General features: G+C 38.6%; 1 protein-coding gene across 1 annotated transcript in view; it reads left to right on the forward strand.

Moving 5' to 3' along the window:
* The window catches only part of LOC121644217, a 192,370-nt gene that overhangs the window by 92,701 nt on the left and 85,165 nt on the right, over positions 1-14,504 (forward strand). Inside the window, exon 3 of the mRNA XM_041992020.1 lies at positions 4,891-5,185. Within this exon, the coding sequence (XP_041847954.1) occupies positions 4,891-5,185 (295 nt within the window). The remainder of the gene's footprint in view (positions 1-4,890; positions 5,186-14,504) is intronic.

Raw genomic sequence — 14,504 nt, forward strand, 5'->3', positions numbered from 1 at the left:
ATGCAGGACTTATGAGATGTCACATTATTTAAGATAAGCAGATGTGAACATGCTGACAGCCAGTTTGTTATATGTAATATTGTTTTGTTATGTTTGCATCCTGAAATGTGGATTCCAAAGCTGTTCCACTTCTGTTGCCATAAAACATCCACAGCCATTATATCTGTTAAACAGTATTTCTTTATTACACTTTCCTATTAATCTTAGGGGAACAGATAAGGGTGAGAGGTCAGCCTTAAATGGATTTGGTTTCCTTAGGCTGGGCTCCTTTGCTTCAGAATGACTCTTAGTGGTGCTTTCAATCAGCGCTGCCACCACTCACTGTGGTAATGATGGCCGGGGCTTCATTAAGAAGCTCGTTAAGTCCCCTCGTTAAGCTGCAGGGCCGTTAAGACTTTGATTGTTAATGGCTCTTCGTTAAGGAGGAAGAGGAACCGGGCTTCTGCGGTGGTCCTGATCAGCCGGATGTTTTGGTCAATTGGCCCCAGTTGGCCTCCACAGAAGATGAGAGGAAGTCAAAACTCATCACTCATCAAGTCAAAAATGTTTAAAAGCAATTTTAAAGCGTGATACAGTTTTTGTTAAAATCTTAAACCTGTGAAATGGCACAGGTGTGCTGTAGATGGATGGAGGTAAAACCAAATTATCCCATCACAATCATTGTTGAGTGTGTGCATTTTGATTTCTTTCTTTTTGCCTCAGTGGTGCTTCACACCATTTCTGTCACTTTTAAATCCAGTGAAAATGAGGCATGTGCCCATTTTTGCAACATTGCCTCTGACAGGGTTGGATACTTGCAGCAGGGCTGCCAAAGAGATGGAGAGACAATTAATCTGCTTTATTACTATAAATGGTGCCATAACATACATTTTAAGCTGGGCAGTGAAATATAATCCTAAGTGTTTACTGGAGATTTTTAGATCCATATGGATGAAATGTATTGATGGAGTGTGTTTTTCTGGTGTGGTCCTGGTTGAACTGTAAATATTAAGTCATGTACTTGCTGATGATTTGGCTCAAAAGCAGATGGACTGTCTGCACCCAGATTCCAGATGGGAGGTGAAATCAGTTCAGTTCAATTTAATTCAGTTTGATTTATAAAACGCCAGAACACTACACAGAAATACCACAATTCCCTCAGTTTGACTCGAACACACTTCCAGCAGAAGCATGCACGGGGAGATCGACCATCTGCTTCAAACTGTTGGATAGCTTGGAATAATTTCATTGGGTGTGGCAGCAATCATTGCATTGACAGTCTAGAAGTGTTGAGGCCCAAGGAGTTTACTTAAGAGGATTATGCCTCAATTATTCTCTGCATTAAGAATGCATGTACATATAGATGGAGCCTTTTGTCTGTCTTCTGTATCCTTTATGTTCTTGTTTCAGTCCCTTTTCATAGCAGACGCGTAGCCAGACACACAAAAAAACGAGCAGTATCACCGGAAATGGTGGGAGTGGTGTTGTGCTGTATAGATTTTGTTCCACCAATAAAAGAAACAAAGAAGAAGAAGCTATGATGTTTCGAGTGGTTGCATAGACCACTGCCGTGTACTGTGTTGCCTCTCTTTGTCTTTATCTGAAAATGTACATTAACGTGATCTCCTTTACGATTGCCATGTTTGCTATTGTGCATTGATTTTGAGACTTGCGTAAGAACTCGGACACAAACTCTGATCTCAGCACTGCCCTATAGTGGATGTGTCCTCACCAGCACATTGTCATAACTGAGCTATTTGTTGCGCCTGTGCTTTTCCTGCTGAGACTTGTCAAAATCTTTGCTTTAGGGGAGGCCCATTGTCTGAGCATTGGTGGTGGGCACTGAAAATGGTGTAAATCAAATAAAGGAATAATGAGAGAAGTTATATTACAGTGATTTGAAAAAGAAAGTACATGCTCTGTAGAAATGTGTGGAAAACTAAGTACATAGTGTGATTCAGTAGAGACAACTTTTGCTGCAATGATGTTATCAGTCTGTCACATCATTGTGGGGGATTTTCTGCCCCACTCTTCTTTACAATGTTGCTTGTACAATGCTCATATGCCATTGTACAAACCTAAGATGTTAAAGTAGCACTGACTATATTCTAGCTGCAAAACAAACAAGTATGTAGTCGACATTTGCATCCAAAAAATACTGCAAGTCTGTGTCTTGTTTCCATGTTCTTCTCCTAATAAGTGCTGTAAACATTACAGAAAAAGTAAAAAAAGAACAAAGAAAATAAATTATAAGTTCTCCTAATGATTAAATACAACGTGGTCACCAGTGTGCTCTCCGGGCTCCACAGCAAGGACTAACAGTTAAATGAAACCTAAGCTTCATGGATGGCTAGTTAAGACAGAACCAATCAGAAGATGGAGCCTTAATTGTCCTCAGTTTATATTGTCTCATAATTTACTAAATTATTCTTTTACCAACATTATTATCTAACTAGCTCTAACATAAGGTGTGCTCCCATGTCCCGTTTAGAGAAAAGAAGCTGCTTTCTTTCTGTAAAGTTATACATGTTTAGTCTTTTTCCAACTGTCCTGTCATAAACTTTAACATCCCACATGCTAACTGAGTGTGCAGTGATACAGAAAAATGTAGAATGTAGAGCCTGTACTTTTGTTTTCATTTTTCTTCACTGAGATATTGAGATTTCTAAAGTTAATTTAGACTTCATTTATAATATCAAAGACCTAGGTGACCTATTTTCAGTGTTAAGAATATAAAAGCATCACTAGACTATTTTCAAAGCATATTTGCATCATAACTTAGAAACATGGTCCACATGTGACCAGAGGAAGACTAGTTGCCTTATTATGCTCACACATGCTTCAATGTAAGTCCTACAGGGGCGCGAATGGGGCCTGACATGAAAGTAGTGTTTCTGGCTGCACTTTGATAAAAATGTAAATACTTTTAAAAAGACATGTGATGTACATGAATAAAGGGGCTGGCACTGTGCTGACTTCAGGAGTTGTTTGAGAGGTTTCACTGTATGTTGTCATTTTGTTTTTTCAGCCTTGGAGCCTAAACACTGTTACTCTTGCAAATTACAAACTAACATAACCAATTGGTAGGAGGGAGAAAGCTGCAATGACTAAACAACAAACAACATGTTTAGAAATGCTATAAAACAGCACATATCTATTTGTTATGTGAAGACTTAATGGAGTAACAATACAGAATTAGTCTGTCACTGTGTTATAATCTGAGCTTCTGTGTTTGATGTTACATCAGCTGGGCCATTTTGTCGTCACACACAAGCCCCTCTATTTACACAGTATTGGCTCTCCCTGATTTTGGAAAGTGGCTGTGAGATCTTTCTTCAACACCCAATTGGCCTTGAGGTTTTCTTCCACTGAAAAAATTACACACTTTGAGTAATAAAGTCTCCAACATATGGACGACCACAAAGATGGAGAGTACCAAAAGTTGGTAAAAAACTCCAACTTGATTGTGGTTTTCACTTAACAATCTGTTTTGTTCTAAGACGTCAGTGCTTAAGTGTGATAACCAGTGATATCCAATATATTTTGATGAAAAGGTTTCAGAACACCCATTCCTCTGGTTCTAGGTTGTGCATTCAGCTCACACAGTCCTGTTTATTGCTGGTGGTGAGTGCACTTCAATTTCCATTTAGCGTTGTGATATGAATAAAAGCAACATCTTAAAGTCAAGTGTTGTTTAAATTTTGAGTTTGTTCCTAATTTTTTCAAAGCACAATTTCATTTTTTTGGCTTTCAGCTGACATTCCAGACTTATGACTCCTTTTCTTAGCTACAAACAACCTTGTCAACATCCATTTACCCCCCAGGAAGCTGGCATATCCGTCCCATTTTCTCCCATGAAAAATGGCAATCCTCAAAGTAAATGAACATTTCGATTCACAGTTTCCATTCTTATTTCATTTAGCAAATGTGCTTAGCTGTTGCCATGCAACAATGCCTCCCTGAGCTGAACCATCATCCCCATCCCAGGCTGCCTGTCGTCTCTTCATCTAAAGTCACAATGTCACACTTTCTTGTGAGTGGCGCCTAATTTAGCACTCTCTTTTTTGGTCACAGTTGCTATTCGATCCACGTAGGTGTGGGGGTAATGAGATTGAATCTTGATGTGCTCGCCGTATCCTGCTGAGTTGACTCTCGTTGCGGACAGAGGACAGTGTGGAGCTTTCCCTGATATTACCTCTCCCTGCATGAGAGGATGCAGGTTGCTCTGCTGCTCAGCCATCCCGCCAGGCGCTGATCCAATAAAACACAACACAGAGCTGTGATCGATACCAAATGTCCAACTGCTACGCAACCCTCCACTCTTACTCATACACACCTATTAGTTTGGGAATAATTGATTGACCTAGTGTTCATTATTCCTTTTATTTGGTACTTTCATTGAATAGCCAGTGTAGTGCATGTGAACATACAGGATGCCCTCACTGTCTACAGCTGCTGGGAAGTGAATGGGGATTTCACTGTGAGCAGAAGAGCATATGTTCAGGATATCTTTCTGATTACGGTGATCCAGGTTCGTAACTGTGCGTGCAATGCTGCAGAAATAGAAAGATGAAGCACAGTACAATGGCTAGTAAAAAAATGTGACAGGAAGTCTGTGTGAGAGTGAGAGGCATTGTACACATTTCTTTTGTCTCTTTAAATTCATTATATCCTAGAGGCACACAGAGGATAATCTCCTTGTTTTGTCTTTTACTGCCTGTCTGGAAAAAAATAACCTTAATTTTTAACTGCTGTTTATGCTTGTCTTTCTTTTCCCTCATTACATTGTTCTCCATCCAAATCTCTCATAACATTCATTTCTATTTCCAATTATTTCCTCCTTCATTGCTTCACTTGGCCTGCCATCTTTCCATTTTTTTCCCCATTCTGTTCCATTCTTCTCTCACCTAGCTCCACACGGACATGGACAGGAATGATGGCCGAACTAAGTATGTCCTACGTGGTGAGGGGGCAGGCTCGGTCTTTGTGATCGATGAGAAAACAGGAAACATCCACGTCACCAAGCCTCTGGACCGTGAAGAAAAGGATGAGTACCGTCTCATTGCTACGGCTACAGACAGGCAGACTGACCGTGCCCTGGAGCCCTCATCACAGTTCATAATTCGAGTGCAGGACATCAACGACAACCCTCCTATTTTTGATGAAGGTCCCTACAGTGCCAACGTGCCTGAGATGGCAAATATAGGTATGGGAGGTGGGGTGTGGAGTAAATAAAGAAATTAACCATATATACCATACTTATAAATATTTAAAAAGTTTAACTTATTTTACATATAGATAATAATAGTTATAACTAAATATAAGTAAAAATTCCACCAGCTGTGTCTGCTCTTTAAGGCAGGATTCACTGAAAACTCTTGATGGTGGGCATCAGTCAGTCAGAATTAATTAACTGGAGATAGCGCTGCCACTTAAAATGTTTGAACTTTATCAATTTTGCCACTGATATCAACATTAATAAATTGAATAAATGGACCCACAGTTAAATTTGGCAATGCATGACATTAGCCTTTCCATCCCCAAGTGTTCAGCAAACACACAATTTCCATATTTAGCAAGCTAGCTTCTATCAGCTGGAGAGATACCCATGCCGAAGTCATTTTTACTTCAGGACCTGTAAATTAGCACAGTGCATATTAAGTAATACACAAGCTATCAAACAAACAAACTAACCAGTTAAGTGGATTGTGAGCATTGATTTATTTGGCAACTATTGCAGCATAGGGAGCTAGCAGGTTAGCCTTGTAGCGCTGTGATTCCTGTAGCGCTGTTATGTGTTGGTAATGAGCTAAAATCCCCCCAAAAGTCATTCCTTTGTCACTCTAACGAATAATAACAATCTCACTGTTTCTGTACCAAAAAGTTCAGCAAACATGCTAAGGATTGAGGACCCCTGCTCTTTTTTCAGTTATGAATACTTTTTTTCTTTTTGTGAAAGTTACCAGTGGCTAACTATATCCAGGTATTCTGCCCCAGACTTAGTCCACACAAACATGAGTCTATTTTATACTGTTCAAAATATGATAATCTGAACTTAATGATGGAACTGCATTCTTATGTGCTTACAGTTCCAGTCCTCTAGGGCTGTTGTCTTGCAGGTTTTAGATGTTTCCTGCTTCAGCACAGATGAACGAGCCATTAACAAACTTGTTTTGGAGATCTATTTAATTTCACTCAGGTGTGTTGGAGCAATGAATTACCTAAACCCTGCAGGGTGGCGGGCAGTGAGGACAGACTCTGGACATCCCTGAATTACAGCTGTACATGATTTGTTGCATCTTTCCCACAGTTATATAGCAGGGGTTTCCCGGGAAACTCTGTGGACTGAGGGCCTCAGTTATGTAAGGAATCTTTATGAAATCTTTCGTCTTTCATGTCCTTTCTCCACTGTGATTAAATAATGAGCACAAAATGAAATGATAAACAATCTCAGTGACAGGGATAAGAGCTTACTGTGACATAGTGGGCTATTCAAGTTGCATTCTGTACAACAAAAATAAGGCTGTAGCATTTTATTAGTTTACTGTTTAATCAAAATAAAGTACCAGCCAGTGACTGCTGTCAAGCTCCAAAATGATGGATGTTCCACTTGAGCACAGCTTGACAGTATGTTATATTATTTCTATCTTAGAGGGGCTGAGTTGTCTGACAGCATTTCATTCAACAGCTTTGCAGTGGTAGACTACACAGAAACATCCACAGCAGCGGGAAACTCTACAGCACAGAGAAAACAAAACACCAAATACTGACTGTAAATTAATCCAATGATTAACCCAAATTGGATATTTAAATGTTCTGTGACATTAACTGTAATATTAACACCTATTGTAAAAAAACATTGTTTTGTACGCAGACTAGTTTTGTCAAAATGATATCTAAAGTGGATTTTAAAAGGTGGGAAAATCTGTTGCAATTGATGTGTGGGGCAATACATAAGGTTCAATTTGTGGTCAATAGTTAAAGACAGAACAAAAAGGTGACAGAGGAAACTCTTAAATACGAGTCTCTGGCAACAGTTTTCTTAGCTGCTTGTGATTATAATGCATCGCAATCCTGTTAATGCAGGTTAAATGATGTTTTGGACTTAAAGATTAACAGATTTAGTTGTTTAGAAAACTGGTGCTGTGCCTTCAGATGCTGCAGGGTAGCATTAAATAGAGGGATGAAGCCACGCAAGGATGGTATTAGAAATAAGCATTCTGTTTTCACATTTCACATGGAAATCGTTACAAATATGTAAAGATTAGTAACAGTATAGCAAAAGTACATTCTCATTAGGAGAGGCCTGGCTTGTAGTCAAAGTTTACTTAAATAAAATGAGATTTTATGTGTGAAATAGACCAGTGATCTCAACAGTTACATTTTGTGCAGTCTGATGAATAACCAGCTCAGTTACGCTTTTGCAGATAATATGCTTTAAAAAGGCTATACATAAACAGAATGCTGTTTCTCTTCAGTATCGTGTCAAGACGTGTAAAGTGACTCATTTAGAAGTAAAATCATAACATGAGACCAGTCACAAATAAGACAATTATTTATGATCATTACAGGTGAGCGATATTTAAATTAGTTCTGAAACTATGGTTAAAGCATTGTTCATGAATATGAAAGGAAGGCATGTGCACTCACTGTCATTTTTTCAGGTGCACCTCTTCCTTTGCTTGTTAACGTAAATATCTAATCAGCCAATCACATGGCAGCAGCTCAGTGCATTTAGGCATGCAGACATGGTCAAGAAAACCTGCTGAGGTTCAAACTGAGCATCAGAATACAAAAGAAAGGGGATTTAAGTGACTTTGATTGTGGTATGGTTGTCGGTGCCAGAGGGCTTGTCTGAGTATTTTAAAAACTGCTGATCTGCTGGGATTTTCACACACGGCCATCTGTAAGGTTTACAGAGGATGGTCTGAAAGAGAGAAAATAGCAGTTATTTGGACAAAAATGCCTTGTTGATGTCAGAGGTCAGAGGAAAATGTGCAGACTGAGATGATAAAGACGTCGGTAACTGAAACAACCACTGGTTCCAACCAACATATGCAGAATACCATCTCTGAATGCATGTATGGTAAACTTTGAAGCAGATAGGCTACAGCACAGAACACTACAATGGTTGCCACTTCATTCAGCTAAGAACAGGAAACGGAGGCTACAATTAACACAGACTCCCCAAAATAGAAATAGAAGATGAAAAATGTTGTCTGATTTGATGAGTCTCATTTCAAGATTCAAATGGTAGTACCACAATTAGGTGGAAACGTTAAGTCATGGATCCATCCTGCCTTGTACCTACAGCTCCAGCTACTGGTGATGGTATATTAGATTGGGGGATATTTTCTTGGCACACTTTGGGCCCTTTAGTACCAAATGAGTATCATTTTAAACACCAGTCTATCTGAGTACTGTTGCTGGCCTAGTCCAGTGCTCCCATTTTCTACTTCCAGCAGGACAATGCACCTTATCACAAAGTTCAAGTCATCTCAAACTGCTTTCTTAAACATGACAATGAGTTCATTGGACTCCAATGGCCTCCACAGTCATCAGATCTCAATCCAATAGAGCAGCTTTGGGATGTGGTGAAATAGGAGATTCTCATCATGCCAACAAATCTGCAGCAACTGTGAGATGGTATCATGTCAATATGGAGCAAAATCTCCAAGGAATATTTCCAGGACCTTGTTGACTCTATGTCGCCAAGAATTAAGGCAACAGGGGGTCAGAGCTAGCATGGTCTACCTTATAAAGAGGACAGTGAGTGTATATTAGCAGCTGTTCCCCTCGCAGCTTGTGGGAGTGTCCCACATCATAGAGGGGAGTGCTTTTACAACCACTGACCTGCATGGCGGTCACGAATTAGCTATTTCACAGACATTAAAAATACACCTTCCTTGTTTTGATGATGATTGATGATAACTGATTCTCTTATTTTTCTGCGATCACATGTCTGTTGCAGCAGCACCACACCAGGAGGGTTATCTTTAATTTAAAAACCAGTCAGATGCAATTTTATTTACTTCTTGCACCATGTCAAGCACAGATTTACAAAAAAAAAACCTCAAAGTTGAATGTGTAATGACATAAACAGATTACGCAGGCTGTAATTGCAACAGTGTGAAGCAGATCCAAGAAACATTCTTACAACAGAGCAGCATCATAGCTGAATGTTTAAAACATAAAGTGTAACTTTAGTTTGAACCATTACAAAATGTTAAAAAAGTTTTATGTTCTTGCTTTCTGTGTTTTGCCTGAAGTGAGTGGGTCAGGTGATACTGTTTAATTTTATTACTCTTTTCTGCATGAAATTGCATCCCTGTTTCCAGCAGCTCATACCAGACAGAGGAAATTTCATGGCTGTAGTTTAGTGGATGTGCACACTCACAGACAGATCTCTTCAGGAATCCAAAAACAAAATGCAAATGAGAATCCAATTGAAAAAGAATGTAGGTAGAATCTGTAATAAGTTACATTAGGAGCTGATTTTATAATGACACTGTCACCAAAGCTGCTTTCAGGATTTATGGAGCTCTGTCCTTTTCTTGATTAAAAACATGTAGCCATAATGCAGCAGATTTAAATAATAATAATAATAAAATAAAATAAAATAAAAACAGTGTAATACATATGTTCTCTTTGTTCTCTCTGCAACCACTAATTTAAAAGATGTGCAGCTTGTGATTATACACTGCTCAATGGTGTGGGTTATAATAATGAAGATATGGCTAATATTATTATGTGTAACTCCCACATTATGTAATCATCTAAATGGCTTTAAGAGGCTGTTGTTTCTGCCTCAGCATTTGCACACATCATTTGTCTGCATGCATGTGAATATATACCACAAAGACTTCACTGTATCCAAGCTATCTAATCACTTGAGTATACCCACGTATGCCTAAAGAACAGTACAAACAGAAACGGCTTTATGTTACAACATTAAAGGCATTATCTACATATTGGACAGCCTGTCTATTCATATTAAAGCAGTTAACTTATTACGTTGGTTCTTCTAGGAGGCTGAATTTTCCTCTCAGCTAATTTGGACACTGATATTCTCTATATGGGATGAGGAGCTGATGTGACTGACCATTAGCTCAAAAACTATCTGACTCCCGTTGGCAAAAAAAAAGGGGTTTTCGGGCAAATAACGTCAAATCCATCAAAAGTTAATCCTGAATACCTCAGATATTGGATCTTTCAACTTTCTGGTAAATATTAGGACACATTTGAAGTTTCTGTTTCTGCTTCTGTTTTTTTTTTAAGGCACATTGTCTTCTAACAAAAGTATACAGTGTGTCAGTGGCAACTGGTAGCTGAATCAAAAGTATGAAGCATAAAACTGATCTGAAGTTGTCAGAGTCATGCACTTAGAAATGATAAAATGTTCAGTGTTCAGGGTTTTTCTGCTGAACTCAGGGGAAATAAATTAAAAGATGCAATAACAGAAAATAACACACTTACTTTCAGTAAAGACAGTACTGCACAAGTTTTTTACCTTAAAACTTTGTGCAGCTGACTCATTTTTAATGGCACACTGACATTCATTATGCACACTCAAGCCGTCGTTGCTCTGAAGGATCCTGAGGCTGAGAAACTGCAGTTTACCAGGATATTATCAGAGGAAGCAAGGCAAAGAGAGAATGTGACAGAGCAAAAGATAAGACAAGAGTCAACATCTGCGTCAACCAGTGCGGGTGTATGGGGGTGCCTGTCCCAGCTGGAAAGAGGCAGATCGCACTCTGAATAGGGAGAGTTTAGAAACAACAATGAACAGAACATGCGTGTTCTTGGATTATGAGAGAACCTTGAGGGAATTGCATGCGTGGGTGAACATACAGAAAAGTCCCAACTGAAGTTTGAACCAGGAACCTTCTTTTTTTAGACAAGAAGGTCCATACAAATTTACATCTCTATACAAAATATGATAAATAAAAGAGTACTTTTGCTTCAGTAAAATTTTTGAGTACTTCTTTCACCATTATTTACTAGTACTGACTGACCTGTCTGACCAGTGCCCTCACCACTGAAACAAAACATACTCCTCTTGTTCAAAGAATTTGATAATCTGCCAGTAACATTAACTTTGCTGACAGCATGGACATCTAGGATACAGCAAGTTGAATTTAGGCAGTGTTTAATAAAAATTTGGGATGAAATGTGAGTTTTTCTAGTCAGATTACTGAGACTAAAATCTATTGATTCATGAAGCAAAAATCAAAGTCAAATCATTCCACTGTTGGCCAGTGGGCACAGATGTTTGCACGTCTTATCTGGGCAGCCAGCGTAGATGTGACAGCCACACGTAATTTGAATCTCGGTGTAAATAGTTGGTGTAAATGACGTAGAGAATTGAAATAGCTTTTTTTTCAGAACAGATTTATTACCTTTTAGCTTGAAGATTGCAGCAGAAATTGATATTAGTGACCAGACTGTTTCTGTGATTGCAGAGAGATCACATATAGTGTGTTGGCAATCCCTGCAAATAGGAATGAAATTAGAGGTAAGGGCAGAGATATGAGGATTACTGTACTCATACTGCAATAAGTTGTAGGTGTGACAGTAACCATCTGACATTATAATTCATGTCATGACTGCAGAGTGCCTGCAGGAATGTTGGTATGTACAAAAAGTACTCTAATCTCTATTTAAACTCCACTCAGCCCCTTGAAATGGCTTCTGCTTTGAGGAGAACTCTTGCCTTTTGAAGCAAGTTGAATTGCTTTCAGGAAAACTTTTGAATTTGCCAGAAAAGTGGGTACTATTCCAAAACAATTCACCCCTAAACTGGTTGGTTTAGAAAAGTTCAGCAAATTTGGCTCGAGGTACTCACCATCTGCCTCTGAAAGTTTTTTTCCCCTCCTAAACATCCAGGTCCCTCTTGTGCTGAATTGTTTAATTCAGGTTAGAGTAATGACCCTGCCAGCAGCCTGCTGGGGCAGGGTCCAAGGAGAGGGGATGATGCAGGTGAGCAGTATTTAGTAATCTTATCAGCCGCCTCATGAGCAGCCGCTACTCACAGCAGCTCTGTCTTCAGATTGACTTGTTCAGTCAATCATGGATCCAATATTTACCCAATGATTTAATATTTACCAAGGCGATGTGCAGCATGCATGACTGAGGAGATATTGCTGCTGTGAGGATCCTATCAAAGACTCGTTACATGAGACATCCGCGGGTGAGGTTGAGAGGGGAGTTTGTCTCGTACGACAATGAGACATTGATGCAAGGTGGGTTGGAATAGAGCCAGTTTCCTGCTTGAAATGCATGTCTGAAAAGTGTTTTATGTTGGTTTCACACCACTGGGTGTAAACGTCTTTCCAGATGTGTATCCTCAATCTGGGAGAATGATTCTCATTGAAAGTTTAACCTTGAATATTGATATTAAAACACAGAATACTCATACATATAAAGTAGGGTTTCCTAGATTCCTTCCCTTTCTCCTCGGAGGACAGACATCTTTTAGTAAGAATATGCTTTTCAATAGGATGAGTGGCAGTGTGAATATGATCCTTGTGGAGTTTGACTGGCTGCGGTTGAAAGGGTGCATACCAATGAGCTTTCCCCTGCCTTGCACTTGTTGCATCAACCTCACAGCCAAACTGTTTGAACTCAAAGTCAAATTATTTTTTTTATTGCTGTCAAAGGAAACATTTTTGTCTACTTATCTACTCATGTCTGCTTATGTATTCTAACATATCTATAGCGGAGGAAAAGGAAGTTTAAAACCTGTAGCATACATTTTGAGTCTATAATTAAGTGAGGTGATGTATAGAGTTCTCTTGGTTTTATTTCTTTCCAGATGGTGATAAATGTAAGAAATGGAGAAAGATATGTAAAATAATAATAGTTAAACACATGAAAACAAAGCTTAACATTCCTCTGCTTGTAAAATCATTGTTGCTGAACTTGTCACTGTGGTAACACAGAAACTGGAGGAGAAGCTTACTGATGCAGGGAGAGTGAAATCTAAGAAGTGATTAACATTGTTAATGGATGTATATTAATCCAAAATATAATTTGTTCTTAAAACTAAGCAAGAAGTTTTGTTGCTAAAACCTGATTAAGCAACAACCAAAAATGTAGAACTAAAGTATTTTTAATGCCATCTGGTTGATTCTCCTTGACTCCTGATCAGAAACAAGATCATCCACCATGACTGTGTGTGTGTGACTGTGTGCCTATTGGGACTGCAACAGCTCCGAATTGGGCGCCGTTGGAAGCGATACTTGGTCTGATCTGGATTGTCGTCACAAAATGTTGCAAAGAAGTCCCGGGGCAATGATTTACACATGACACCAATACATTCAGCTGCAACCAGATTAATGGAAAGTAGAAGTGCGCAACCTCAAAGGGGATTTGACTTCTACTTTGGTTCTTCATTTTCAGTTGTTTGAGTGGATTTAATAATGAATCTACACGGAAGATTAATAAAAAAAAATGTCCAATGTCTGAGTGATTGAATGCTGAACAAATACAGATATTACACACTTCCAGATGCAGACGCCAGCCTACGTTAATGACTAACCAGGAGTACGCATGGCTTTAAATGGGACACCTTGGTGCTCCTGACCAAGCTCCAGGAGCTCTTTCTCCTGTGTCCAGTTATGTATATTAATTGTGCACTGGCCAGTCACATCAACTTTTTGCCCTATTTATAAAAAATATAGTTAATGTAGTACTAACAAAACTAAAGTAATCAAATTGTTTTCAAAGATATAATTTATGTTGAACATTGTGGGTGGCTGTGAAACACTTTCTGTAGAACCATAATCGGATATGAATATGGGAAATTAACCATTTTCTGGAGTAATTAGAACCTTTAAAAACACCCATAATTTGCTTCAATAATTTTATAGTCACGAGCAGCTGTGTACTGCATGTACTTTATATGTAAACTAACCAGTTTAGATGTGAATTGTTTGGAAAACTCTGAGCCATTCCAGTGACAGACATTTTGTGGGTATTTTCACATTGTGACTTTATCTTCATCCATGTAGCTGGTTCCATATTTCTACATGGTGTTTCAAACCAGTCTGTTTTTTAAAAAGTCACAGACTGTGATGCTAGTAATAGTAATAGTATACTTAGCTCAGAAAGGTGTCTAATTGAGTGAAAAGAACAGAAAGTATCTGAGAAGCAGCCTTGATAAAGGTTATTTGAGTTATCTAAATACTATGAAAGGGAGCTCCAAAGCGTCCTTCATTTATGTCATTTACTACAGGAAAACACTCGACCATCCTTTAAAAAAGGAGATAAATCCATCCCATAATTCTTTGCACTAGCAACTTTTACAGCAGCCATTATATATTATTATATTTTTCCATTTTAGTAACAGTGATTTGTGTGGATGAAACTGGGGACATGGGGTTGAACTTTTGTTCCCCTTTTTGTATAATTTTTAAATGAACAACCTCTATAATAAAGCAATATATCGTTACTTCCTATAATGATATAAGAAACAGCCTGTGTGTAACATTGTGGTAAGATTGCATTAAAGTATCTAAAGCACT

This window comes from Melanotaenia boesemani, chromosome 8 (genome assembly GCF_017639745.1).
Source record: "Melanotaenia boesemani isolate fMelBoe1 chromosome 8, fMelBoe1.pri, whole genome shotgun sequence".
NCBI classification, from domain to species: Eukaryota; Metazoa; Chordata; class Actinopteri; order Atheriniformes; family Melanotaeniidae; genus Melanotaenia; species Melanotaenia boesemani.